Here is a 26,420-nt window from a genome sequence, read left to right as displayed (position 1 = left end):
GAGCTTGGGCTAAATGGGCGGCACATTGTATGAACAAACGATTAGTCACCCCCAAATGGCTCAGACATTCATGAATAAGTCAAAGCAACATTCCAGGAATGTGTCTGATGATGGAATAATATAACATTAAATAAAACTCAAAAAAGTCAGTTATTCATAATACCTGCCAACGTTTGACCTTGTCTTATAACTGGATCAAACAGTGTGTACTTGGAGTTGAATGTGTCTACTTGACTGAATTGTTTTGATTAATTTATTGTGTATTTCTATACAACGCTCTAAAAAAAGTTGGACCTGTTTATATTCCTCAGATGATATTTGTTGTGAACTGGAAAAATAGAAAGAAAATTTAATGAATTGCTGAAGAAAAGCGTTTTCACATTATGATGCTGCTAAGTGTATAAGTGGACGCACATTTCTGAGTGCACTGAGGTGAATGTGCCTATAGTGTGAGAGGTCCATATAAGTAGAAACCTGCTATGTAAATTCAGTCCATTTACCATTCAACAATGGCCTCCCTATTGCCACTTATATGAAAACCAGAACTGTAGAGAATATTATTAATAGATGTCCTGTCAAGGGTAATTTAAAAGTTTTCACTGCTTTTGCTGTCCTCCAGCTGTACAGAGATCAGTAGCTCTGAAAGTGTGTGGATTCACCACTTTTCACTCATTTTCCTCTCATTACTCTCATTTCCAGCATTCATCTGCTCTTAGATCAACAACGTCAGAATCAATAAAATTACCACTCAACTTATTATGGTTATTTTTGGCAACATCAATACCAAGCCAAGCTTTCTGCAGCAATTTTCCTCGCTTTTTTTTTTGACATGGGAAAACACAAGTTGGTTATTTTGCTATACTTAGTTATTGCAACAAAGCCAACGACTTTACTTTAATTTTCTTAAAGTAATAAGCATTGTTCAGTTTAGATGTCGGGACAATTTTACAAAACAATCAAAAGCATTTGATAAATCTGTATGGCTTTGTGATTTATAAAATCTTATTACAGAAATGTATTTATCCTGGAAGCAGGAAAGGATCAATGGAGAAAATAATGCATTTAAACAGTTAATGGCTGCTGAAATACACGTAAAATGAGTGTCTTGTTATAAAAATAATGTAAAATCAATTATGGAATGCAGTTAGAAATTTCCATCCACTCATGGTCATGAAAGTCATTCCAATTTGGAGAGTTTAATGATACTGTTAAACCTTCTTTTTCTAGTGTGGGCTGATTTTATAACCTACAGCTTCAATAATTTGCAAACTAAAGAAACGGGGAGTACAAATTTAAACTAGGTGTTAGCTTCCTACCATCTAAACAAGGTTAAGGTCAGACAGAAAAGATTGCCGCCAGTACTGAGCCAGGTTCTGGTTCAGCCAGAAGTTTCTTCCTCTCCACTGTTGCTACGTCGGCATGAGGGATCGATGTAAAGTCAACAACACAACGCAGGCGATCGTCTACTGTCACCACATGCTGTTCCAGGAGGAGTGAATTCTGCAAGTTAATGACTCAATGCAGTCTGTTAAACTAATTTGAATAATGAACTGAACGTAATTCACTATTTGATAACTAGGATTGAAATTGCTTGTTAGTAAAATGTTTTGAGACCATTTTTTTTGTGGATTGGTGCTTTATATAAATGAGCTGAACTGAATTGAATTGATTTTGACCCTAAATCAATTAGAGAAAATGCATTATAAAGGTTGAAATTAAATTACATTTCTTGATATACCTCATGTATTGACTGTATCTGAATAACCAGGATCTTACTTCCTTGTGTTTAGCCAAATTGAATGGACAGTACCCAAAGTTTTATGCGTAAAGAGAAAAAAGCGCTGTAAAAAAGCATCGCTACCCTTGACCTCTTTTCCGCAGGCAACAAAAAAGCCATTTGCCATCCTCCCTTTGAAATAAAAAAAAAGCCTTGCTTCGAGTGCCAGAAGAGGCAGACCTGATTGTATCTGTGAATAAACAGACCTTTGGCACTGCAATATTAAGATTAAAGGTAAACACTGCAACTGTTTCACTGAGTCCCTCGCACAACAGAGGAGGTGATTCACTCGCTCTCAGTTCAAGGTTCAAGTTGGACCTCCGAGATAGTTTTTTTCTTTTTTTTTAGTTTTTTTTATCATATATTTGTACTGACAGACAGGGGCCGCCTCACAAAGTCAAGCGAGGACGGTCTTGACAATGTGGGAACACAATGACGAAAAGCCTTTGTCACTCAAGCAAACACCTGGCTGTGATGGGTCTCTAAGCAACTACTGTTAGTGCATGAAAGAAAGGGAAGGGAAACAGCACTTGCTTAATGACGCGCTGGTCGAAACCTGTCTCATATCTCCTGCAGGAAGGAGTAGAGGAGCTGCTCGAGTGATTTAAGTCAAGAGGAGCTTTCTTCATTTAGATCCTCGGTGTCTTTTCATGTTGAACCTTCAGAGCTGTGACGTTGTTGTGAGGGTGGTGTCACGGTGGAGAGAAAAATGGAACTGATAAAACAGGGACAATGATGCACATGAAAGAGGTTGTGTGCAACAAGACCACACAGCTAAGAATCTTTGGTGAAATTGGGAGTCGACTTTGTTCAGAGCAAAAATAGCGCTGATAAAAAAAATGAGTCAGAAGGTGCTAAGGAGGTAATTAAGTCTTTTTTTTAATTTTTTTCTTTGAAGCCGTTCCAAATTCCTCCTTGTTTTTGTGTATAATCTTGTTCGTAATACTTTATGAAATCCTTACCCTGTTGATGAAAACTACAATAACACCTTTTAAATTAGGTGCTTGTTTTACACTGAGGTCATGCAATGTCTTGGCCAAAGTATTCACACAACATACTTTTTACACATTTACTCATATTGTAATCAAAAACAGTGGGAATTTGCTTGATAGAGCAACACAAAGTGATGCATGGAAAATGAGTTGTGCATCTGTATTCAATCCCCTAAATTGATGCTTTTTTTAACCTTTCTGTGTAATTACAGCAGCAAGTGATTTGGAGAATGTCTGTGTTTCTTTTTTTCTCTGCACAAGCTCAATTAGACTGGGTTTGTCAAATTTGTGAGCACCTTTTTTCAAGTATTGCTGCTGATTTTAAATTGCATTTTGTCTGGTTTTTGATCAGACCATGAATGTGCTCTGATCCAATCCCTTCAGTTGTAGCTTTGGCTGTATTTTTAGGGTCATTTTCTAAGTAGATTACAGATCCAAAACAAACATCTTTTGCAGCTTCTAACAAGTTTTCTCCTAAAACTGCCTTTTATTGAGTAAAATTCATCTACAGAACTTCCTCTTCTCTGGTAGATTAAAAAATCCATTGCATGATGCCAACACTACCATGGTTCACCAAGGAAATAATACATCCAGGGTGATGTGCAGAGTTAATTTCTTGCTACAAGCCAAAAAATAGCGTTTTGCTCTTATCTGACTGGTATTTGCTGAGGGGCAGCATTCCCATGTCATGATACTGTTCATGCCATTAATACTTTGATTTTTAACATTTCTATGGTAAAAAAGGGTATGAAATTTTAGAAAATATGTTCTGCTGGACATTTTGGCAACTTTAATTTGCACAATGCAAAAAATAAAAGTTTGAAAATTTTTGAGGATTTGGACAGCACAGTTTGCAAAGGTCACAATCTATATGCTATCGCCTGTGTGCGGATTCATTAGTAATGCAAAACTCACTCAAATCTAAGTAAAGTCTGACAGAAGTTGACTACATATGGTCTGAACCTATCTATCTGCTGGCTGTCATATGTGTTGGCTCAGGCTCTGATGTCACTGAATGAGCAGTGCGGGCTTCCAGTGCGCACCTTCGGGCGCGCAGCGGTGGCACAGCCTGTGAATTGTCCTCTTCCTGCACACTCTGCACAGAAACCTGCTGTTTCTGCTCATATTTTTCTACAACCGATTTTCTGGTCGAGAGTCCTCAAAGAGTCCTAATCAGCCTTGGTTTCTTTCGAAGGAGCTTTTTTTTTTTTGAGGGGAAGGAAAGGACTAAAAAGAGGTAAGGTGGTTTTACTCCTGTGTGAAGATGTCCTTGAGCGCGGAGCTTTTGCGCGTAGTTTTTCCTCACAACAAACTGAGACTTGTTTAAACTGAAAATGCTACCTTCTTCCGCCCTAATTAGGCGATTCACTTGTTTTCCGGTGGTGAGTTTGCGCCCAGCAACAGCAGAAGAAGGAGAGCCAGCGTTCAGCACCATGGAGAGCGGCGTGGTGCACATTTTCAAAGAGGACCGCTGTCCCTTGGGCCAGCCGGGGCAGTGCGTCCCGAACTTCACCTGGCAGCCCGGCTTGTCGGACATCTTCAACGACACCCCGAACGGCACCTGGGACGCGGAACCTGAGCCGATGTCACCCATCATCCCCATCATAGTCGCCGTTTACTCGGTGGTGTTTGTGGTGGGCTTGGTGGGCAACTGTTTGGTGATGTATGTCATCATCAGGTGAGTTTGGATGCTTGGTATGCGTGTGTGTGTGTGCGGTTTCTGTGACATGTCAGTAAGTGTCAGGCGCCCCACGTAGCCAACATGCGCGCACAGAGGCGGCGCGTTATTGTGAGACTGATGAGTATCTTTTCAGCGGCAGTCATGAATGCCTTCTGTTTAAGTAATTTCAACTAGTACATCACGTAGCAAAAATAATTGCTTTTTTTCTTTATTTACATATATATTGGATTTTTCTCTATTTGTCTCTGTTTGTCTCCTTAGTGGGATTGTGGATTTCGACCCTATTGAAACAGTAGCATGTGTTTTCCTTTTTATTCTGTTAATCTTTGAACTACCTTCCAAGCTGTAAGGTTTGTAGAAGCTGCACAGCTTATTTTTCATTAGTAAATGTCATCTGTTCAATTACACGGGAAGTCCTGAGAAGCCCAATGCAAAGCTTTGAATACTGATTCAGATATCAGAAAAAGAGGGATGAAAGGACCGATCTTTATTATATTTTTAATTAAGTGTCCACAAGTTTTACTTTGCGTCAGAATTTCTGCAGGAGAGCTGAACAATTTAATCTAAAATTACGATCCCATCCCTTTATTACACTGATTGTTTTTTACATTAAAAGAAATCCAAGGTGTATCTTACTTACCACAATATTTTCTCAAGAATCAGAATATCGCATCAAAAAAGCACCAAATACAGGCTGTACCTGAGAAATTAATTATGTTTAATAGGAATGTGTACAAACGAGTTCTACAAAGGCAAGAACAGAGTGAAAAAGTTGTGCAATGTTGAAATGCCTGCTGGAACTTTCCCAAATAATTAAGTAAATCAATCAAATCAATTTTTATAATAAAAATATTTTGTTTTTTTTCTAATGAGTCAAAGTCATACCTAAAGACTGAATAAATATTTTGCACAACTATTCCACCCTGAAGAAAGAACAACTCAAATGAACAATTTGAAGGCCTAAAATAATACAGCATCCATCATCATAACAGGGAAAACACCAAATTGTATTAAACTCTTTAATTATTTTTAGCTTTTTACAGTGTGCAGTGTAAGTCAGCTACACCATAACTGCCTTTGTACCCCGTGTTTGCATCTTCACCCCCTGCAGATACACCAAGATGAAAACAGCCACCAACATCTACATCTTCAACCTGGCGGTGGCCGACGCCCTGGTTACCACCACTATGCCCTTCCAGAGCACTGACTACCTGCTCAGTTCCTGGCCGTTTGGCGAGGTGGCATGCAAAGTCTTCATCTCCATCGACTACTACAACATGTTCACCAGTATCTTCACCCTGACGATGATGAGCGTGGATCGCTACATTGCTGTGTGTCACCCGGTCAAGGCTCTGGATTTCCGTACGCCAGTGAAGGCAAAGATCATCAATGTGATCATCTGGGTTCTGTCCTCGGCTGCTGGGATTCCTGCCATGGTCCTTGGCAACACCAACACCAACAACGGTACATCAGCTTCAGCTCTATTCTCTATAGTCTTCCTTCGTATTCCAAAAGCCAATCTAAAATATAACTTCTCTCAAGAATATTTGACCCTAATTAGTCTAGCCGACTGCTTCAATTTCTTGAAAAAGATGTTCTTTAATTTTATAAAAGTCTACAAAGGCTTCCAGACTTGACAGGAAAATTATGACATTTATTTTACAGAAAGCTATTAGATCACTGACTCATAATTTCAATCTGACCTCAAAACTTTGCAGTGCTAAGTGATAAATGATTTTACATCTGCACTTTAAGAGTTTTTCAAAAGAATGCACACCCCCTGAATCTGTTCACATTCTGCCACATTATGACCATAAAGACTCAGGAGATTTTTAAGAGATGCACCCCACACTTTTCCATGTTTCATTTGTGAAAGTGAATCACAAAAATTAGGCATAAATATCTTTCCACTTCACAATATGTTCTACTGCATACTTTAAATAATAATAAAATACACAAAAGTTTGTGGTTGTATTATGACAAAATGTGAAAGGTTCAAACTTTTGCAGGGCACGGATACCATTGAGGTACCATGTACTTTCGGTCTGTGGTTCCAGACAAGACGTTAGCAGGATGTAAGCTAAACTATACATTAATATAGGGCAGTGGTGCCCAACGTCTGTCCTCAAGGGCCATCCAATGACGGCTCATTAGAAGGCCTAAGAAGAACATTGACATGCTGAAAAGATTGTTACTACCACCAGGGAGAGAACTAAAACATGCAGGATGCTGGCCCTCGAGGACCGACTTTGGGCACCCCTGATGTAGGGAATCTACAAGCACAAGGCCTATGTATCAAAAGATAAGAAGTTCAAAATTATAAAACTTTTAGAACATATTTAAAATTGTTGACCGCTGATTTTTTTTTTTTTTTTTTTTTTGTAGAAGACCAAGATTTGAAATCTCTTAAAGCAGAATACTCTGCCTGATTTTGTGTATTTGTAACTGACTCCCTACATGTTCTCTTCTAATTGTTCTGCAACTTTTCCATAACTAACAGGAACCACAGAATGTGCTTTACAGTTCCCTGATCCCTACACCTATTGGGACACCCTGATGAAGATATGTGTTTTCATCTTTGCCTTTGTGGCGCCCCTCATCATCATCACTGTCTGCTACACCCTGATGGTGCTGCGGCTGAAGAGCGTGCGCCTCCTGTCTGGCTCGCGCGAGAAAGACCGCAACCTTCGACGGATCACCCGTCTGGTTCTGGTGGTGGTTGCGGTATTTGTGGTGTGCTGGACCCCCATCCACATCTTCATCCTGGTCAAAGCGTTGTCAGCCAACGTGCCCGAGACCACCGCTGTTATGGCTGCCTACTTCTTCTGCGTGGCGCTGGGCTACACCAACAGCAGCCTCAACCCCATCCTTTATGCATTCCTGGATGAGAACTTTAAGAGGTGCTTCAGAGACTTCTGCTGCCCTGGAGGGCGGGGTCATGGTGACTGTCACGGGGTGAGCAGAGTGAGGAGCACGCTTCGGGATCACACCTGCGCCACCGAAGGGAGGGGTGACGGGAGACAAGCCAGGCCCGTATGACTAGCCATGAACATGTCCTCCAGGCCGTACCAGAGCTGGGAGGACTCCATTGATCTGTGTTTGACTCAAATCACTACCACAATCTGAGAAGTAGTATCAGTATTGATTAATAAATCCCATGAAAAGACCAAAACCAAGAGTGATTTGACCCCACTTCATCTCATTTATGAAAGCAACATCTCTGCATGTTTTTTTTTTTGTTTTGTTTTATTTCCAACAGGCTAGGTATGCATTCGATTTATATCAAAATTCAATATTATGATCCTCCCATGAAGTCAGAATTTGAACTTTTGGAAGCAACCTCAACCTGCAAATCCAACATGTCTGAAAATTACAGTCTATTAATTTGCGTTAAAAAATCCAATCAAACTAGCAACAAGGGACCGTAGTATTTGAACTCTGGTAGGGAAATTATTACTACGTTGCTTTAATACACAATTACTGCAATTTCAGACAGAGAGTAAAAATATATTCCCTGATTATTTTAGGAAAGGCATTAATTGTAAGCATTTTTTCAGCTTATTATCAATAGTTCTTAATTGGTGTTTTTGTGATTTGGAGTACAATATATTTGCCAACTCCTTTTTGACGATACACCTTTGTGAAATATTCAGTATCTCCTTAACGCTGAGAGAACTTCAAGGCTAAAACCAATATGAAGATAGCATATATGTAAAATAAAATACATCCGCACGTGTCTAATGAGCACAAAACTATCTTGCTGGGTGTAAATTTCTGCTTAGCACTTCATCTTTATAGCTTGGTATTTGTGCACTTGTGAATGTGTGATGAATCCTATTATGTGATACTGGAGGGATAATTTAAATATCAATATGCAGACTTCGTTTTAACCACACACATGGGCAGTGTTCTAGAAGGAAACTTTAATAACCACCAACCTCTGAATTTACACAAGCACAGTACTTTTTAGATTGTGTACATAAAATATATTTAATGTCACAAAGCTTGGCTTATATTAGCTGAAATATGCATCCTGCTTTTTTATTGCAAAAAAATCTTCCTGAGACTTTACTGCCTTGCTTTTTTCTTGAATACAGTAAAATAGTGGTCAGTCTGACTGAATTGAATTGTGTATGTTCTAAAGATTAGCTTCAAAGTTATATTACTGAAGTAGTGCTATTAGGAAGTTGTTATTGTGCCTTGTTTTTGTGCCTTCATTCTTCTATTAATTTTATTTTTACTCATATTTATGATAGTATCTTGTCAAACTATCAGTCTTACAGTTGATATCCCAACTATTTTAGTCAGTGTTGTCTCTCATATTATGTTTCCTTGACATTTTAAAACTTTAGTCATGAACAAAAATCTTTTAATTTGAGCTCAGCTCTGGGAGTCAAGCATGCAAAAAGTGCCCCTCGTGTCGCATCTGATATTTCAATGTATATTAGCTTTGGGTGTCAAATGACGCTTTGTAAATGCAGTATTAAGTCAGAATAAATAAGTAAAAAAGTTGGAAATTAGTTTTTTTCCTTTCTTTTTGGCAGTGTGGCTGTTAAAAAAACAAAAATGCAGTTGTTATTCACATCCATATGGGTTCCAAAAAGACACAAATCACCCATGAAATTATTTCTCACCTTACCATGACTGCTTTTTTTTTTTTCTTTTTTGCATTACTCAATTCAGCTCACATACAATGGCAGCGTTTCCATGGTGAGAATGCTGACTGAAAGACGGTGGCGGTCCAAGGCTTGTTTCATTAATTGTAAGGGACTTTGTGCTGTGGCCTTGCAGAGGAATTTGAAAAGAGAATAAAAACTGTCCCAATCTGACAAATCAAGGTTACGTTAAATCAAAGACGCGAGAAGAAGTTATTCTGAAGGCGTGACACCTGTGCTACACATAAAAAGTGTACAGAGAAATTAGTTTAAGACAGTTTTTTTTTCACGATTGAGTCATTATTGCCAAAAAGCCACCCACATTTTTTCAGTTTTTTGTAAGCCACTGAAATTTCAATCCATCTTTGAAAGCAATCACAACAGGAAGATCTGAGTGAGTCGCACCAAGTCATGTCACAATTAAAGGGCAAGAAGAAATTATAATTTAAATTAGTTCAAACATGTCATAATTCAAATAAATTATTTCTAATTGGAATTGCTTTTAATGGTTGCAAGGTTTTAAAGTGATCAAAGACATTATGTCTTTGTTCTGTTTTCTTTCAATTCTGTCTATATGACACAGATTTATGTAGATAGTTGTGAATGAAGAGCAAAGCATAAGTTGAGCATGACAGTGTGTGGTGTGTAGATTTTGTTGGAAATGCAGGGAGCAGGTAAGCAGTCTTAATTGTTGCAAAAAAAATTTAAATTTAACTTAAAATTGAAAGAAATAATGACAGCAAATGGGAAGCAACATGAAAAATCAACAAGTGGAAACATGGAACCTGACATGTTGCTGTCAGGCAACAGGAAAATTCTTTAAGGAGTGACTGGTGCCAGAGGCCTATAAATAAATCTGTCCTGAAGTCGCAAAGTCTGTTGCTGATTATAGAAAACTCTAAAATCAAGGCGCACAGTCAGGGGTTTGTGAGTATCTCCACTCCTGCCTGACACCTCAGGCAGTAACTGGACAACTCCTGGGAAGGAGAGAGTCCAGTACCTGCAGGAGCTTGGATCAAGAGCCCAAGATGTACGTAGAGGTGAGACCAACTTACCTGAAAGAATAGTGACATTGCACATTCCTAAAGCCAGATTACGTCAAGTGGAAGTAGCTTGTCAAAGGCCTGGCCCTCACCTGTTACCCAGCTTGCATGGAATTGGATCCTGATGTTCCTCTCTTATGGTAGTGGGCACAAATAGAGGGTGCTTCCTCTAGCTCCAGAGGCAAAAGCTTGATCATTAGGATCACCTGACCTCTCATTCAAAGGCCAATTTGCCCTGGAGAAACCCTACCAGGAGCTGAAGCTCCAGAAAAAAATTCCCCTCTTTATCATATTTATGCGCTTACCCTGGTGTGATGATTCAACAGAAAGTCATACAATCTAAAAAAAAACAACATAAAATAATACCACTACCAAAGTAAATCTACAAACCTATTCTTTTGTTTTCCTGTTTAGTTATCCCTTTCTGTGCCAAATCTTAAATCTTAATTGTTGTTTATTTTACGTAAGAGAAAATATCCTGAAAGCAAATAAAAATTGACATTGTGTAAAATTGTTAAATCTTGCTCTGACTCTCAGAGTTTGTTCTCTCACTGTGTTCAAGCTGTTAACTGCAAGTTGTTGTTCTAAGCCACCTGTTTGGATAATTAAAAACCTCCACGTCTCCCTTATCCCAAATGTTATTGATATGCTTTAGGGCAACTGACGTTCCTTGCATTATATTGATAAAGTGTCATTTCACAGAAATATACCTCATATGAAGAGTCCTGGTTATCCCCTGTTGTATACTGTCATCACCTTGTTTCTTGTGTTTCCATCTGCGAGGGTAACTGTGAAGCTTTTAAACTGATTGAGACAGTTGACATTTCCTTTTCCATCAAGGTTGTGATACAAAAACATGAGTGATGCAGCTAAATGAGCCAGGACTCCAGGCTTGTCAAAAACTTTTTCCATGATAGAGAGTATATTTCATTGATTGGGTCATTCTTTGAGGGTTTTGTTCACAAAGAAATATTTTTTTAAAAATAGTTAGTTGACTAAGTGGCTGTACTCAAAAGGGAGCAGATCATTACATAATGTAGATCTGAAACAACTGAATAAGCGCTAAAACTCTTTATGCTTTTTAAATAGCACTTGTCAAATATTTTCTCAAGGGAAGAAGAAATTCACTCTGAAATGAACACTTTGGAAACCTTTGAGATCTTTGGGATTACTGCAGCTGAGTGGTAGACACCACCACTCGGAAGCAAAGCTGGGGGCTAAGAGCTGGACCCCTGCAGAGTTTTTCTTTCACCTCAACAATTTCTCAAATCCATGTTTCTTGGAGCAGCTTACAGTCCTATTGGTGCAATCATTATACAGAGTCAGAAACGAAGAAATGAAATCAATCTGTCCTTGGGTGAATTGATGAAACTGTCAGCTCCAATCACAAAAGATTACAGCATTTTTTTTCTTTTCTCAGTGTATGTCTGTCAAGTTGCATGTGAATTAGCTCTTACATGTAGCGGGTTGTGTAATAGATTCTTGTTCGTGTTAAGAATCCGACAAGCCTCACTTTTCAAAGAGAAAATTGTTCCACATGAGGTGCATGTTGGGTCACTGATTAAAACATAAATTGTGAATGTTTTGCTTAGAAGGATGTTTTGTGCTCCAAAAGAGCAATAAATAAGATTTATGGGTGATTGGTGTTATTTTTTGTTTCGAAATGCCTCACAAATGTCCTTTTAAATCAAGAGAGCAGTTTGCATGTTACGAACTTGATCTTATAACATTAACATTTGCTTTTGCCATGTCAGTCAAAAGCAAATATATTTCTGAATGCAGTTTGGTCATTAACTATAAAACCAATATTCTTTATTTCATTACTTGATTTATACATTGCAAACATGTTGAACTAGTGCTGTATTTTGTCCATTATGAGATGACTGGAAAAGCTCATAGATTTGGTTGCAAGTGTTTGAAGGCAAGATTTGATTTTGTGTCACATTTGAATTATTTTTGGCACGGTTAAAGCCTTTTGCAAACAAAATGTGTCTCCACGAGTGCTGCTGTTTAGGCCTGTGTGGTAGTCTTGAAAATGTGAAGCTTGAGTTGACGCCTGCATGAAAGCAATAAAAAAATTGAAAAAAAAACCTGCAACTGCATCAGAATTCTTATTTTGTGACAATTGTCATAAAACAAGACTAAGCCATTTGACTATCTTGTTCATAAATACGTTGTTGGGACTTAGATTTTGATAACATTTTCATTCATAGCATTTGGTTCTTGATAAATAAACTTTCCATTTTGACTCACTTCTGCAAAGTGGACAACATGGTTGTGAGTATCAACCATGTTTTGCAGTTTGTACTAGTTGTTTTGAAAAACGCACTAGCTGTTGCGCAAATGTCTAAAAGTGATGTGAGAAACGTATCAAAGCGACAGAAAAATCTGTAATAGTTACTATTTATACACATATTTACAAATAATAATTCACAATGATATTAAAGAATGTGATTGATAGATGGATAGATCAATCTTGATTAAAGTCTCCATTATATGCCTGCCCCCTCTGCAGAGGAGAACTAACAAAGACTGATGATGGATGATGTCTGTTGGGACAAAAGGGTTTCTTTGAAATCTGCAGTACCTCAGCTCACCGCTGGGCGGCAACATGTAGTCCAGTCTCTTATTGGTCACGATCTCCGCACTAACCAATCATGTCGATTTTGCGTTTGCACCGTTATTTCCGGTCGGCTCCAATGCATGAATCGTTTCCGTTTGATGCTTATCATTTATTTTAAAGGAAACTAAAAACCTCAAGGTAATTAAAGACTTTGAAAAATGAACAGAATATTCGGACGCGGGAAGCCCAAAGCGCCTCCTCCGAACCTGTCGGACTGCATCAGCACTGTGAGTATTGTCAACATCAGAGGTATTGTTGTTTATGGCTGCTTTATGTGACCAACGACGGCGTTACTTAGCTAACACGGCCACAGAAATGCTGTCAATACTGTGCTAATTACCTCACAGCTTACTGTTAATTATCCCCGCTGACATAAAGCACAAACAAAGCATCTGCTCTTTTACACCCGAACCTGCTGCGTTAGATATGGAACAATGAATGTGTTTGCTAGCCTCAATTATTTGAAAAGCCTTTACCTCACTGTTACCTCTAATGCAAGCACATTCACAAATGCAGGTCATTTTAAACACAGGATGCTGGAAATCATTACCTTCAACTGATCCCATCCTCTTTTAGGTGGATGCCAGGTCAGAGTCCATTGAAAAGAAAGTGGGCAGGCTCGATGCCGAGCTGCTGAAGTACAAAGATCAGCTGAAAAAGATGAGAGATGGGCCCTCAAAGGTATGGAAACGATTTGCTGAAATTGTTCTTCTGAATAAAGGAAAACATGTCGAGTGTTGATGTTTGTATTTAATCCTGAATGCAGAATATGGTGAAGCAGAAGGCCATGAGAGTCCTAAAGCAGAAGAGAATGTGAGTATACTCAGACTGACATTGGATCTACTTCTCTGATGCAAATGAATATTTGCAACAACTTCATTGACTACATTTAAGGTTCTCAAAATGTGGTACCTGGGCATCATAGTATGGTCAAAATAAACTCTTGTAATAATTATTTGCGAGATGAAAACAAATGACAGATGAAAGTGAGTTAAGAACAAGAAATAGCGGCTGCTTAAACGTGGGTTTTGACAACAGGAGACATTTGTTTTCCACCCACTATTTCCAGGTTAAACTATCTGGTTAAAACCAAGTTACTAAGCCAGTTTACTTCAGAAAAAGGTCCTGGTAGGTAGTAACACTCAGGAACTCTTGGATGGAGTTTTGTGGCATCAGAGGGCATTTAGGATTGGCTAGCTTCTCATCATTGTAACCTTCAGAATTCAGTCATTTCAGCTTAAATTAGTTTATAATTTGTGTTTTTTGTAATCTTGAACAATGATCAATTTTAAATCAGACTGCTTCACCAGTAATCCCCCCAAACCACCAAATAAACTGTTCACACTCCTGCTGTCAGATCTCCATATTCTTGTACATATTACATATTTGTATCAAAGAAAAACACAATTTCTACAGATGCATATATTCACTTGTATTTACAGGGTCTACATTTACTTTTTATTCAAGTGCTAATACACTACAATTTTCCTCATCGGAGGGCAATTAAAGGATTGTTTTATTTTATTATATTCCAAACAAATGTTTTTAAACTCCAAATAGGAATATAAAAGTATTATAATATTGTTCCTTAAGACATGTTGCTCTGGCTTTAAAAATGTCACCTATACTTATGCAGGTTAGCCTCACTGAGATTCCCAACCTCATTTTGAAGAGGGACTTTTTAATAAATCTACACGCCAACTTATATAACACCAGTGAGAAGATGAGTAGCAAAAGCAACAACAGACGTCCATTGAAACTCGTCTTTAAATGGCTGTTAAAATTTAACATTTTCAAAGTGTCGCTGTAGGGAGTTTCAGGATGAGGGGACAGCATTTGAGAAGCCGCTTTTGCTTATCTCTGAATGTGACAGATGAAATGGTTAAAAAGTCCTTAAGAAAACAAATTGCGACTGTTTGCGGGATGTAGAACTTGACGAGTAGGATGGTGACAGTGCAAGTTTATTTAAATGTCAAAACATGCTCAGTGGATGGATGAGATGTCTGAAACTTTTGTACCGTTTTTTTCTCTCAGGTATGAAGGTCAAAGGGAGCAGCTGGCCCAGCAGTCATTCAATATGGAGCAAGCTAACTACACAATCCAGACTCTGAAGGACACAAAAACTACAGTAAGAGACTAAAATTGTGAATAAGAAATCTATCAGGATTAGGGAGGTCCAGATCTGATATTACATTAGAGGTAAAATAAAAATAAAAATTAAGGCCTTGTTTTTTGTTACCAAACTGTTACCAATGACATAAAAGATCCTATCTCTGGTTTAATTGACAAACAGATAGTCGAACAAATCTTTAAAAAGAAAAAGGAAAACAAATATTGTTGTCCTGCGCCATAAACTTTGTGCTCTTGTTTTGGACGTTGTAAAATTTTCATCTGCTTTCTGCTCAGCTCTCACTTTGAGCACAACATGTAAAGCAAGCAACATGACACAGACAGACAGGGAGTTGCAGCAGCCAGTATGGCCTTTGTTCCAATGTGAAAATTATTGTAAAGACTGAAAAACACCAGACTATTCTGGAGATTTTACAATCATGAAATCAACAAATGAACCGAAGAATAGAAGCAAAACAAGAAGTTGTTGTTGAAAATTATCTGCATGTCATTTGCCTTGTCAGATATTTCAGTCATATCATCTATTTGGTGTTATGCTGAATACAAGCATAGTTATTCATGAAATGTGAGTGCTAAAGCAAAATGGCCAATCACACACGTTTTGAACCCTCATTTAATACATATAATTTACATGCTACAGGCTAGACTAGACTGAGGCTTAAATGAAGAAAGGAGCTCAAACAAACAGTATGCCTATTGTGTCAATGGGAAAATTTAAATATTAGAGTGTAATAATATAATCATTTTGTTTTTTTAATGCATGTAAATTACTTTTAGATTATTAAGTTTAATACATTCAGCCCAACTGACAATAAACACAACGCATTGGTAACCAGCAGTGCTTGTGTAATTGCTATTTTGGTTATCATCCACCCTGCAGGATCTAAACATATGGGTTTAATTTTCTTTTGATTTTACAAATGTTAGTTTTTAATCTTTTTTTTATCAGCAATCCTTTGGAAATTGCTCACCAAATTACTTTAAATTCCCATTGTATTTAAAACAATTTAGGCTAGATTAACAATTATAGAAACATTTGGAGGTGAGTTCAGTGAATGATAAAATATTAAAGAAATGGCTCACATTACAAACATATGAAGACATCAGAAATGACAGGGTCTTGACAGAGAGCCATCTTTGTGACATTAAAACACCAGAGTAGACCCTGCAGCTAAACCTCCAGTCATCTAATCCTGTTTTGTTCTACAGTCCAAAGATCACAGGACACAGATTTGTCTTGACCCGTCTTCTTCTCAACAAGTCCGATTATAGTGGCGGCGACTAAATATACATTCTTCTGCCTGTTTTCTCTCCCCAGGTGGAGGCGATGAAGATCGGTGCAAAGGAAATGAAAAAAGCTTACAAGGACGTCAAGCTTGATCAGATCGATGTATGTTTGGGACACACTCTTCTTCTCCTGTCCTTTGATTGATTCTGTTACAAAAGACTGCCAACTAGCACAAGGAACATTATTTTCTTTGATACACCAGCAAATATTTTAGGATTTTTAGGAAACAATAATAAAAAACTAGCAGGCTGGCATGGTTAAACAGCATTTAATGAACAAGAGGAATGTCATTTTTACTTTACCTCACTAAATTGTGGGTCAAAAAATTGTAAAGGAATGAAGATTTCATTGCTGTAGCTTAACCTCTGATTCAAAATGTTTGAAATATTTACTGTTTAATTTGATCACGTTATGGGAAAACAGTGTTTTTATGACAAATGAAAATACTTTGTACACCCTTGTTTTGCCAGTATATGATTTTACCATTCTGCTCATAAGCATAACACAAGCTTGTGTTCACATCTTCACCATAAGTCTGTGTCTTTCTGTCCTGGTTTTTTCTCCAAAGGGCTGTATACTTTTTAAGAAAGCAACAGAGGGCTAGCAAACAGAAAACCCAGCTGGCAGAAGAGATCCTGCTTGAAACAGGTTATCAGAAAACAGATGGGAAACACACAGCTGGAGACCTCAGCACTTTAAAAAGATGGGACCAGCGGTCAAAGTGGAAATTATTTTTACAATTTTATGACTGTCATTTTTTCTTAAAATGGTTTGAAATTATTCGCAGTACTTCTTGAGATGGGTCAGACTTTTCTTGCAGTGGTTTTTACTTAAAAACACAAAGGTATGTTAAGTGTAATTAAGAATTTCAGCAGCACGCAGGGATGCACAGAAAGCTAAGTAAAACTTGAAGAGCAGGTGAAATTTTAATGGACGAGGTGTTGCATTAAAAACAGGGATAGAGCTAATTGGAAATAGCTTCTGTTTCTCATATAACTTTAACTTATTGTTTGTTTCATGTGAAATTTGTTTCTTTGGACTCGCAGGATTTACAAGACCAGCTGGAAGACATGATGGAGGAAGCCGGTGAGGTGCAGGAGTCCCTGAGCCGCAGCTACTGCACTCCAGACATCGACGAGGAGGATCTTGAAGCAGGTATTTTGGGCGAATGGGTATTTCACAATGACTGATCACAGTTAATGAGAGCGAAAGCATCAACAGCAGACTTCTAATTACATGGTACAAGCGATGAGAGAAAATAATATCCTGCAAATCAGTCATGTCTGCCGGCCTCACCGACAGCAAAAGAAATGAGCCACGTTAAGCAGGATGGGCTGTGCTGAAAATGAACTGATGAAATGAATTGTAAATTTGACTGGAAATGATAATCACGGCTTTCTTAGTTTTCCAAAATAAGCGTGGATTTGAAACTGTTTCAGAGCTGGATGCCCTGGGGGATGAGCTGCTGCTGGATGATGACACCTCCTATTTGGACGAAGCGTCGGCCGCTCCGTCTATCCCAGAAGGAATTCCCAGCGACAGCAAGACAAACAAGGTAGCGGTCCAGTTATCACCGCTATCAACGGATCCAGTGTGACATTTAAGCCTCGCAGTGCAGTATCCTTTCCACTGCTTTGTAAAAGTATTACTTGAACCTTTCTGCTTTTTATCACATTACAGCCACAAATTTCAATGTTACTTCAATGGATTTTATGTGTTAAACTAATACAAAGTATATGTTAAAATGGAAGGAAAAGGATGTTTGCTTTTTATTTTTTATTTTTTTCTAGTAGAAATATGAGTAGGTGTTCCCCTAAATCCACACAGTGGTCTGTTTACGTTATTTTATTCAGAAATTATATTTGAGAAAAAGGGATCTCAAGGACATAAATGTAATAGTTGAGGTCTATGCCCTTTTTTTAAAAATAAATCTCAGTTTAGTAAGATGTGTCTTTTAGGCAGTTTCTGTAAAATAAATGAATTATACAATAATAGAAAACTCTCTCTGTTTCTCTTTCAGGACGGGGTTTTGGTGGATGAGTTTGGCCTTCCACAGATTCCTGCCTCGTAAACAAAGATGGCATGAAGACGACTGCACTTCAACTGAAAACACTTTTCTATGTAGAGTAACATTTATACATGCAAACCTGTTGGATATGAACACACTACTCTTTTGAAGCTGCCCTGGTGTTGGATTGTTACTACTATGGTTACTACTACCATGTTAGCATGTGGCCTTTAAAAACAGTATTCACCATCGTTTTCGACCTGTTGTCCTCACCAATTTTTTGGTTTTGTTCATGACTTATTATTAATTTATTTGTCTATTTATGAGCTTTGTCTCGGTTAAGTCCTTACAGTTAAGTCCTTACAAAACCACCTTGGTTTTGAGTTCTCCAAGGTGGAGCTGATTTCCTCGCTCTGCTTGTTTAAAATATCTGCAGGGGTACTTGAAACGTGCAAAATAAATGATGTCTTTTATCTTAGCGTTGTGTTTGTAATTTATTAATAATAATTGTATTGTTTTTGTCTCTGTAGGGGTTTGTCTCTTCTTTATTAGGGACAGTTTTCCTGCTGAACTACCCTTCAACTTATTTACCAAGTAATACAATATAGAAATACAATGAAAAATTAAAAACAAGTGTTGAAACCAATGTTTAGATAGCATTCATAAATATGCTTTTGCACTGATCTGATCATCATATGATTACTGATCATATCCCGCAAAACCTGTCTTCTTCTTTTGAATTATTTTGTGACCTACAGCTATATCCCATGAATGTATTCTGTTTGTGCAAGCTATTGCAAAACCTTTGGAAAGAAAATTTGGACTTCTCAAGGGAAAAAAAGATACACTTTTGTAGAAATACTGTTACATCCTGGAACATTTTATTCTGGTGTTGGAGATTACAAAATCAACGGAAAGCTAATGACAAAGCAAACTTTTGGAGAAAAATATTTAAGCATTCACTATGTTCTGCAAAGGTTTCTTCTTTTGCAGAAGCTAGCAAAATGTTTTAATTTGTTTAATATTTTGCAGAGATCCAGAGTTACTTTTACAAAATCCCCAAAAAATAAAAATAAATAGCTCAAACTATATAAATATGTAATAAAAACATGTTTTTCCGTATATGTCTTTTGCAAGGCTCAGTATTTTAGCTCATTGCAAGGTTAAAAAACAAAAATGTTGAGAGCAGTCTGCTTATAAAAATCACAGGGAAAAAAATAAAGGCTGGTAAAACAAATATTTTGTGACTGCTCAGTTTTGACAATTTATCAATATCTAAATTTGACATTTAATAATTTTTCTCAGTCTTTAACCCTCTGATGCGTGAGTGACTGACTATACAGTCTTCCATGACTGGGTCTTTTTTGACTTTTTTGGTTACAATCAGTGTGTTTTTATGCTACTTTTGTCATTTTGATTCAAAATAATGTTTCGTATAATACGTTCTACTGAGTTTTATTTCACACAAGAATTATTTCATTTTTGAAATATTTTCATTTTTCATTTAAAATGTTTTTAGAACAATTTATAGAACATTTGTGACAATTTGTGGAACATTTTTAAAACAAAATGACAACAACAGCAATTTTACAATGATGAAACGTCAATAATGGACAATGTCAACATCCGTTATGTGTGTGTGGGCATGGGGACAGGGTGCGAAAGAGTGCGTTCATTGAAACTAGCTCGCTAATCAAGCTATCTAACATTACTGTCTGTATTCTATGTGTATCACGCATGTGAGTGTATGTATGTGTGTGCAATTATTTATCCATCCATCCATCCATCTTCTTCCGCTTATCCGGGGCTAGGTCGTGGGGTCAGCAGCCTAAGTAAGGAGGCCCAGACTTCGCTCTCCTCAGCCACTTGTTCCAACTCCTCTGGGGGAATCTCAAGGCATTTCCATGCCACCTGGGAAACATAGTCCCTCCAGCGTGCCCTGGGTCTTCCCCGTTTCTCAAAAAAAAAAAAATTCCTGACAAAGATTCCCATTCAATTCCATAGGACATGAATGCGGGTCATTTTTGACCCCCTCACGGAAGAAAGGGGTAGTAATATAAAACATGCTATTTCTTAAAAGCAAATTAAAAAGGTAAATTAAAAATTTTGTTTTACTTTCCTGAAAAGTGCGACTCTGGTGGGACTCGAACCCACAACCTTTGAATCTCTTCTCTAGAGTTTTGCTAGAAGTCCAATGCGCTATCCATTGCGCCACAGAGCCAGTTGGAGAAACCGTGTCAGATCTCCCGGGTGATCGCACATGTACTTTTTGGCGCTATGTTTATAAATATATCTAACAATAATAAAACCTTATGATTAGTATTTTGAAGAGTTAATTTTCCTATGTATGTACTTTTATATAGAAATATTTTTATAAAGACATATAATTAAATAAATAAGTGCTTCCGGTGTTCACCGGAAATGTTCGCAGTTAGCAACAGTTAGCTGTATTAGCGTTGTATGTGAGGACGGAAGCTAGAACGCAACAATGTCAGCGCAAACAATTACTGTGACTGTCGCATACGGTAAAACTCTTCTACATTATAACGTTAAGTTTGTCATTAAATGATTGTTTTAGTTGTTTTTTTAGCGTGGTTAGGTGCCAGGTGATGCTAAGCTGATGTATCTCATTACAGTTCATATTTGAATGGGGTTATCACATTTTAAACATTCAAAATCAAAGAAAACAGATCCAGTAAATTGGTTAGTTTCGACTAAATAAATTACAGCTAGGGGTTGATTGAAATCGGTGTTTTATATTTATTTTTGTTCTAAACTGCATTGTTATTTTAACAGTTGTGTATGTTTTAAATAAGTCACTATTAATGTGACATGTTTTGAATACATTTTGTCACGTTATGATGTACAAAACCATCTTAATCGCGCAACATAGACGTGATTTGTTTTGTCGCTGATGTTTATGCTAGCAGTACTATTTAAAAAGTAAAAGGATCACACCATGCAGCTTCGAAGGATTTGAGTCTTTTACCTCATGTTTTGCTATACTTTATCCATTTTTCTCAGGCCAGCATTTAAAACAAGCACACAATGACGGAATGTATTTTTAAATACTAGTGTAGCTTACCCTCATTGCTAAGCAAAACCTAAAATGAAAATAACAAGTAAAAATATTTTTAGATAGTAACTTTTTGTACTATTGTTATTAATTTGTAGTTACTTAAAATCTCTCATGAATCAAAAATAATCAAAAGCGAAACAAAGTCATTTATTGTTATTGACAACAATAATTTCCAATTCAAAATCTCAACTTACTGATGAAACAATGATCACACTTTTAGGTAGTGGTGCTAATATTTTCTCAAATTTAGTTTAATTTTCCTTTTCAGGATCAACTAAACACAGCATCACACTAACAAGTCAAGAGGACGGAACGGAGCCCACTGTTAAAGACTTGTCAGATGCTCTTAATGAAGCTACCGGTGTCCCACCGGCCTCACAGAAACTCATTTTTAAAGGTAAGCTATTACTGAACTCAGAAGTGAACTTGAATTTTCTGTTTAATCTCTAACACCAAATTTTGCAGGAAAGTCTCTGAAGGACATGGAAGCGAGTCTCTCCAGCTGTGGAGTAAAAGAGGGCTGCAAACTCATGATGATTGGAAAGCGGGTGAGGACTTTACGTGCACCATGTCTGGTGTCTGATGGTGTGTAAATAAGGAGATACTCACTGTAATCTGCAAACAAACAGAACAGCCCAGAGGAAGAGGCTGAACTAAAGAAGCTGAAAGAAATTGAAAAGTCTGTGGAGCAGACAGCTAAGAAACTGGAGGCGGTAGATGGGGAATTAACTGGATTAAAGAATGTAAGCAGTCAGTTACGGCATGGTAACTTTTGTTTACTAATCATTGTTGTCAATAACATGTCTTTCAGTCTATTGTCAACATCAATATTTCTTTGCTCTTTCTTTCTTTAGGGCTTCCTTGCAAAAGACCTCCAGGCAGAAGCGCTGAGTAAACTAGATCACAGAGTAAAAATAGCAGCTGAGCAGTTCATGAAAATCCTGGAGCAGATAGATGCCATGGTAATCTGTTCTGCTATTTTGTATTCATGTGGTGTTTTTCTATTATTATTATTGTGACTTGTATGACCTAATATTACCATCTTCTCTTTTAAGGCCATCCCAGAAAATTTTGCCGACTGCAGAACAAAGAAGAAGGGTCTTGTGAAAGCAGTGCAGGTTAGCCTATCTGCAGTTTTGTGTTTTTTTTTTCTAAAAGGCACATTCAGGTTTTATTGAAAACAGTCTTGATAAAAAAAATAACTACAATCATTGTATATTTCTAGGATTTTCTGGCTCAGTGCGACAGGATCGAGGCTTGTATATCAGACCACCTATCAAAGATCCAGTCTAAAAACCTGGCCCTGGCAGAGTAATCAACTCTCCTATGTTGTGTGCTTTAAGTTGCTCTGTGAGCAATGCAAAGGTCTCAGAGTGCTTCAAGTAAGAAGCAGATCCTACTTTATTTATTGTGAAGAGGGTGCTGTATGGGACAAACAATCAATCATTTGAAAACATGGGCTGTTGGTTATCAACATTGGTGTCTGAATGCAGACTGGACCTCTGCAGTGTATGTGCTTTCTACCATAACACTCCAGTCTTGTTCAAGATTGAGGTCGATTCTACAGGGGCTTGCACCCATTCTGTAACAGCAAAGGCATTTGTGGTTTATATCCATTTTTCAGGTGTTAGATGTGTACTTGAGGTCAAGGCCACATTTATGTTGCGTTCTTTCATCCTCTGTCCCTACTGCTACTTGAAATCAAGAGGTCAAAAAGTAATCTGGGACTCAAATATTTTTCAGAATCAACTTTCCAAAGTTCTCAGTCTTGTTTCGTCAAATTTGAAGAATTCTTCATACAAGTTTTAGCAGTTGAATATAGAATATTTTCCATTTTGTCTTTTTACGCCATTAATCCAGACTTGAAAGATACCAAAATTAATGTGTTTACTTTTTCAGATTGCGTAGGAACGTAATCATCACAGTAGGAAATGTTAAGAACACTGAACCTGGATGCAGCTGTCATTAATGTAGTTATATTGAATATTGTTGAAGTTGGGTGCTTACATGTTTAATACTCCAATCATCACGTAAATGAGATGTGTCGTCATTGGACACAAGAACACACAAACGAAGGCAAATGATCCCAGGTCTTATCATGGCTGGTACTTTTAAAGTTTGGGAAATTTTCCCAGAAGCCTTCCTAAATCTGTAGGTTAGTCAGGTTCATTCACTCGAATGTAGGTGCATATATAAAGTAATCCCTGGATACATGAAAGCGTTTTTTGTTTTAGTACAAAAAGGAAAATACTTAAATTTGGGATTTTTAAAGCAATTGTTACTAAACTTTCAGAACTTTTCTTAAGTACACAAAAAACTTATTTGGGGTTTTGACTGTAGATTTTAAACATGTAAGCCTGCTGCTTAATGCATCAAAAAGGAAATCATTGAAACTACACCCACTGTCAACAACACTGCCCACTATGGGCAGAATTAGTTCTTCATTTGTTCACATAAAGAAATCCTGAGTCACCTGCAGTTTTGGTCAAATTTATTGTCTTCTTTTGTAGAATGGAAAGACAAGTCATAAGCATCTGCCTTTGTTTTGAAATAAAATGTTTTGAAAAATGATCAGAGATTCTGTCACTGGTATCAGAACACAATTTAATGTCAAAACATTCCTACAAAAACACAAGTTATTTAGTCTTAAGTAAACACCTCGTGTCAGTTTATTTCCAGCTTTCTCCACGAGGGTCCTTTCCTACATAATTGGACCCTGAAATGTTGTCAAAGATGTGCAAAATGAGCTCTGAAATAAAGATTAGAAGGGGACCCAGAGGTCCAGGAAGCAGCTTAAACAAATGACCTTCAACAGACTATACCACAGAGAAGCTTTTTCATGAGCCAAACTAAGGATATAGCTGATCTAAATAAAATATTAACCCGTTTCAAGATGCAAATGGAGTAGATAATGAACCTCAACAGGAACATCCCCCGTCACTAATCGTCCTTGTCCTTGGCGCCATGTTTTAAAATACGTGTGAAAGCTACATAGTTGAAGTTGCCCTTCTTGTCAATCGGCGCCTCGCGGAAGAGCTCGTCCACTTCTTCGTCGGTGAACCTGTCGCCCATGGTGGTGAGCAGCTCCCGCAGGTACTCCTCCTGGATCACACCTGAGAGGAGAAAACAGGTTGAAATGTTATTGATTTCCTCACCTTGTAGTCAGGGAAGTGAAAATGCAGTTCGGTGAAAGTTCAACATACCTGTGCCCTCTTCATCGAAGCAGGCAAACGCATTGCGAATTACGTCCTCTGGATCAGTGCCGTTCAGCTTTTCTCCAAACATGGTCAGAAACATGGTGAAGTTAATTGGGCCGGGGGCTTCATTCATCATGGTCTCCAGGTACTCATCAGTAGGATTTTTACCTGGCAAATGTTAAACAAAACAAAAGGTTAATGTTGCTCTGCTTTAGTCCCATATTTAAACTTGAATGGCTTTACAAAATGAAATAGTACATCGTGTTTTTAAATATTTTTTATTCTTATGTTGGAAAATGCCTTTATCAAGAGTTTTATTATTGATCAGCTGAACAGGAATATCTGTGATTACAAATGTCACCTAATGAGGCGAGCATGTCATGGAGATCTTCTTTGTCAATAAATCCGTCTCTGTTTTGGTCGATCATGTTAAAAGCCTCTTTGAACTCCTGGATCTGAGACTGATCGAACATGGCAAACACATTGGAGGTGGCCCGCTGGGGACGCTTCTTGGTGTTCTTCCCCTTGGCCCTTTTACTCGACATGTTGCCGTCTGGTGGCTCCCTCTCTACCTGTAATGGAGACAACGGTGTAGCCGTCAGCCTGGGCTGGGCAGCAATATGAAATCATTTAGCTCAATTATCTACCTTTAGAGGCAGATAGATGACAAAATTACTATCTATGAAGTAGTAAGTCACAAAAAGTTTTATTTTGTAAAAATACTTTTTACAGAGCTGACAAGCTGGACTTTATAATAGTTGCAAGAATCCACACAATTTCCAGAATTCTTAGTCCATGTTTTGTCTTTTTCAAAGTATAGTGCAAAGGTTCAAGATGGATGGAAAAATATACAAAAACAAATTGACAAGATGGGTAAACAGATAAAAAACGGACAGATGAATGGGCAAAACAAAGAAGTAAACTGATGGATGGGTGATGGACAGCTGAATGGAGGCTGAGAAGGATGGTCAGATCTGGAAAACTAGACAGTTGGATAACAAAAAAAAGTTTGAAAACTTTTCATATTCTGTTTACTTTATCCAGATCTCGCTGTAAGCATATAAGGTATTGTTTACTTGACTATTACAATTTTCCATCAAAAGTATGAGATCCTACAGCCTGTTTAATTTAATTTCAGAGTGAAACTCCCACTGAAAACTGGAGGTGAAGGCAACTGTTAGACCGCATTCAAAGGACGTAGGAAATTTAGCAATCAATATAAAATACATGAATTCCTATCTTGCAGAACCTCTTCATAATCACATATTGACATATACATATTTTTGTAAAAACGTTTTTTTTTCAGATGTAATATAATCATATTTATGCAAGTTATTTGTGTTGTTATTAAAGATCATCAGAACATATTATGCTAGCGCTACTGTGCCAAACGTAAAATACATTAAATAAACCAAGTCTTTAATTCTGGGGTTATATATACTGACACTTCTCCTCTGCAATAATCCATGTACAACCCAGCATGCTTTTCGTATATAACATAATTTAATCAAAACATATTAGCCATCTCCTCTGACCTACATAACAGTTAGCTTCAGAATAGTAGCTACAACGAAGTCAAAGAGAAAATATATTGCTTGTTCTTAAATCCAATATGTTTCGTGAGCGTTCTTTGGACGGAAAATGATTGACCCACCTTAGAAAAAATGCAAAATGTGTAGAAAAATAGCTGTACACAAAGCTATCAGCACATCCCACAGTCAGAGGGGAGCAGAGCTGGAAAGAACCAACTATCTGGAATGTTCCATTCATTCCGAATCGTCCCTATTACTTTAGGTTAACATTAGAAAAAACAATTAACAAATAAATGATTATCTATAGTGATAGAAGGGAATGCATTTTCTGAAGTTAACAAGTAGAGCCATGATAAAGTGTTTTGTCATTTTCCCTAAAAAAATAATGTTTAGCATTACTATTTTCCACCACTAG

The 26,420-nt window shown here is 37.5% G+C and overlaps 4 protein-coding genes and 1 non-coding gene across 5 annotated transcripts; 3 read left to right on the top strand and 2 right to left on the bottom strand.

Moving 5' to 3' along the window:
* The first annotated feature begins 3,794 nt into the window (after positions 1-3,794).
* LOC102238293 (delta-type opioid receptor-like) lies at positions 3,795-9,470 on the top strand. The gene is made up of 4 exons (XM_005799933.2): positions 3,795-4,006; positions 4,130-4,447; positions 5,562-5,914; positions 6,951-9,470. Exons 2-4 carry the CDS (start codon positions 4,203-4,205, stop codon positions 7,487-7,489), a joined length of 1,137 nt encoding a protein of 378 aa, XP_005799990.1. The 5' UTR covers positions 3,795-4,006; positions 4,130-4,202; the 3' UTR covers positions 7,490-9,470.
* A 3,459-nt stretch (positions 9,471-12,929) lies between these two features.
* LOC102238033 (charged multivesicular body protein 5) lies at positions 12,930-18,675 on the top strand. The gene is made up of 8 exons (XM_005799932.3): positions 12,930-12,998; positions 13,348-13,452; positions 13,538-13,584; positions 14,806-14,899; positions 16,220-16,291; positions 17,236-17,344; positions 17,629-17,744; positions 18,210-18,675. Exons 1-8 carry the CDS (start codon positions 12,930-12,932, stop codon positions 18,258-18,260), a joined length of 663 nt encoding a protein of 220 aa, XP_005799989.1. The 3' UTR covers positions 18,261-18,675.
* Positions 18,676-20,326: 1,651 nt separating this feature from the next.
* trnar-ucu lies at positions 20,327-20,418 on the bottom strand. Its single transcript is given in 2 exon segments — positions 20,327-20,362; positions 20,382-20,418. It is a non-coding gene; the product is annotated as a tRNA-Arg (tRNA).
* A 208-nt stretch (positions 20,419-20,626) lies between these two features.
* bag1 (BCL2 associated athanogene 1) lies at positions 20,627-23,847 on the top strand. The gene is made up of 7 exons (XM_005799931.3): positions 20,627-20,722; positions 21,545-21,673; positions 21,742-21,824; positions 21,906-22,019; positions 22,131-22,238; positions 22,332-22,394; positions 22,502-23,847. Exons 1-7 carry the CDS (start codon positions 20,686-20,688, stop codon positions 22,589-22,591), a joined length of 624 nt encoding a protein of 207 aa, XP_005799988.1. The 5' UTR covers positions 20,627-20,685; the 3' UTR covers positions 22,592-23,847.
* LOC102237517 (myosin regulatory light polypeptide 9) lies at positions 23,753-26,234 on the bottom strand. The gene is made up of 4 exons (XM_005799930.3): positions 26,128-26,234; positions 24,835-25,045; positions 24,480-24,641; positions 23,753-24,389 (listed from the first exon to the last, which is right to left on the bottom strand). The coding sequence occupies exons 2-4, from the start codon at positions 25,016-25,018 to the stop codon at positions 24,217-24,219; spliced, it is 519 nt and encodes a 172-aa protein (XP_005799987.1). The 5' UTR covers positions 25,019-25,045; positions 26,128-26,234; the 3' UTR covers positions 23,753-24,216.
* Positions 26,235-26,420: the final 186 nt, after the last annotated feature.

The sequence above is a fragment of the Xiphophorus maculatus genome, chromosome 6 (genome assembly GCF_002775205.1).
Source record: "Xiphophorus maculatus strain JP 163 A chromosome 6, X_maculatus-5.0-male, whole genome shotgun sequence".
Taxonomy (NCBI): domain Eukaryota; kingdom Metazoa; phylum Chordata; class Actinopteri; order Cyprinodontiformes; family Poeciliidae; genus Xiphophorus; species Xiphophorus maculatus.
Note: the sequence above shows the minus strand (reverse complement) of the source record. Positions and strands in the feature narration are given on the sequence as shown.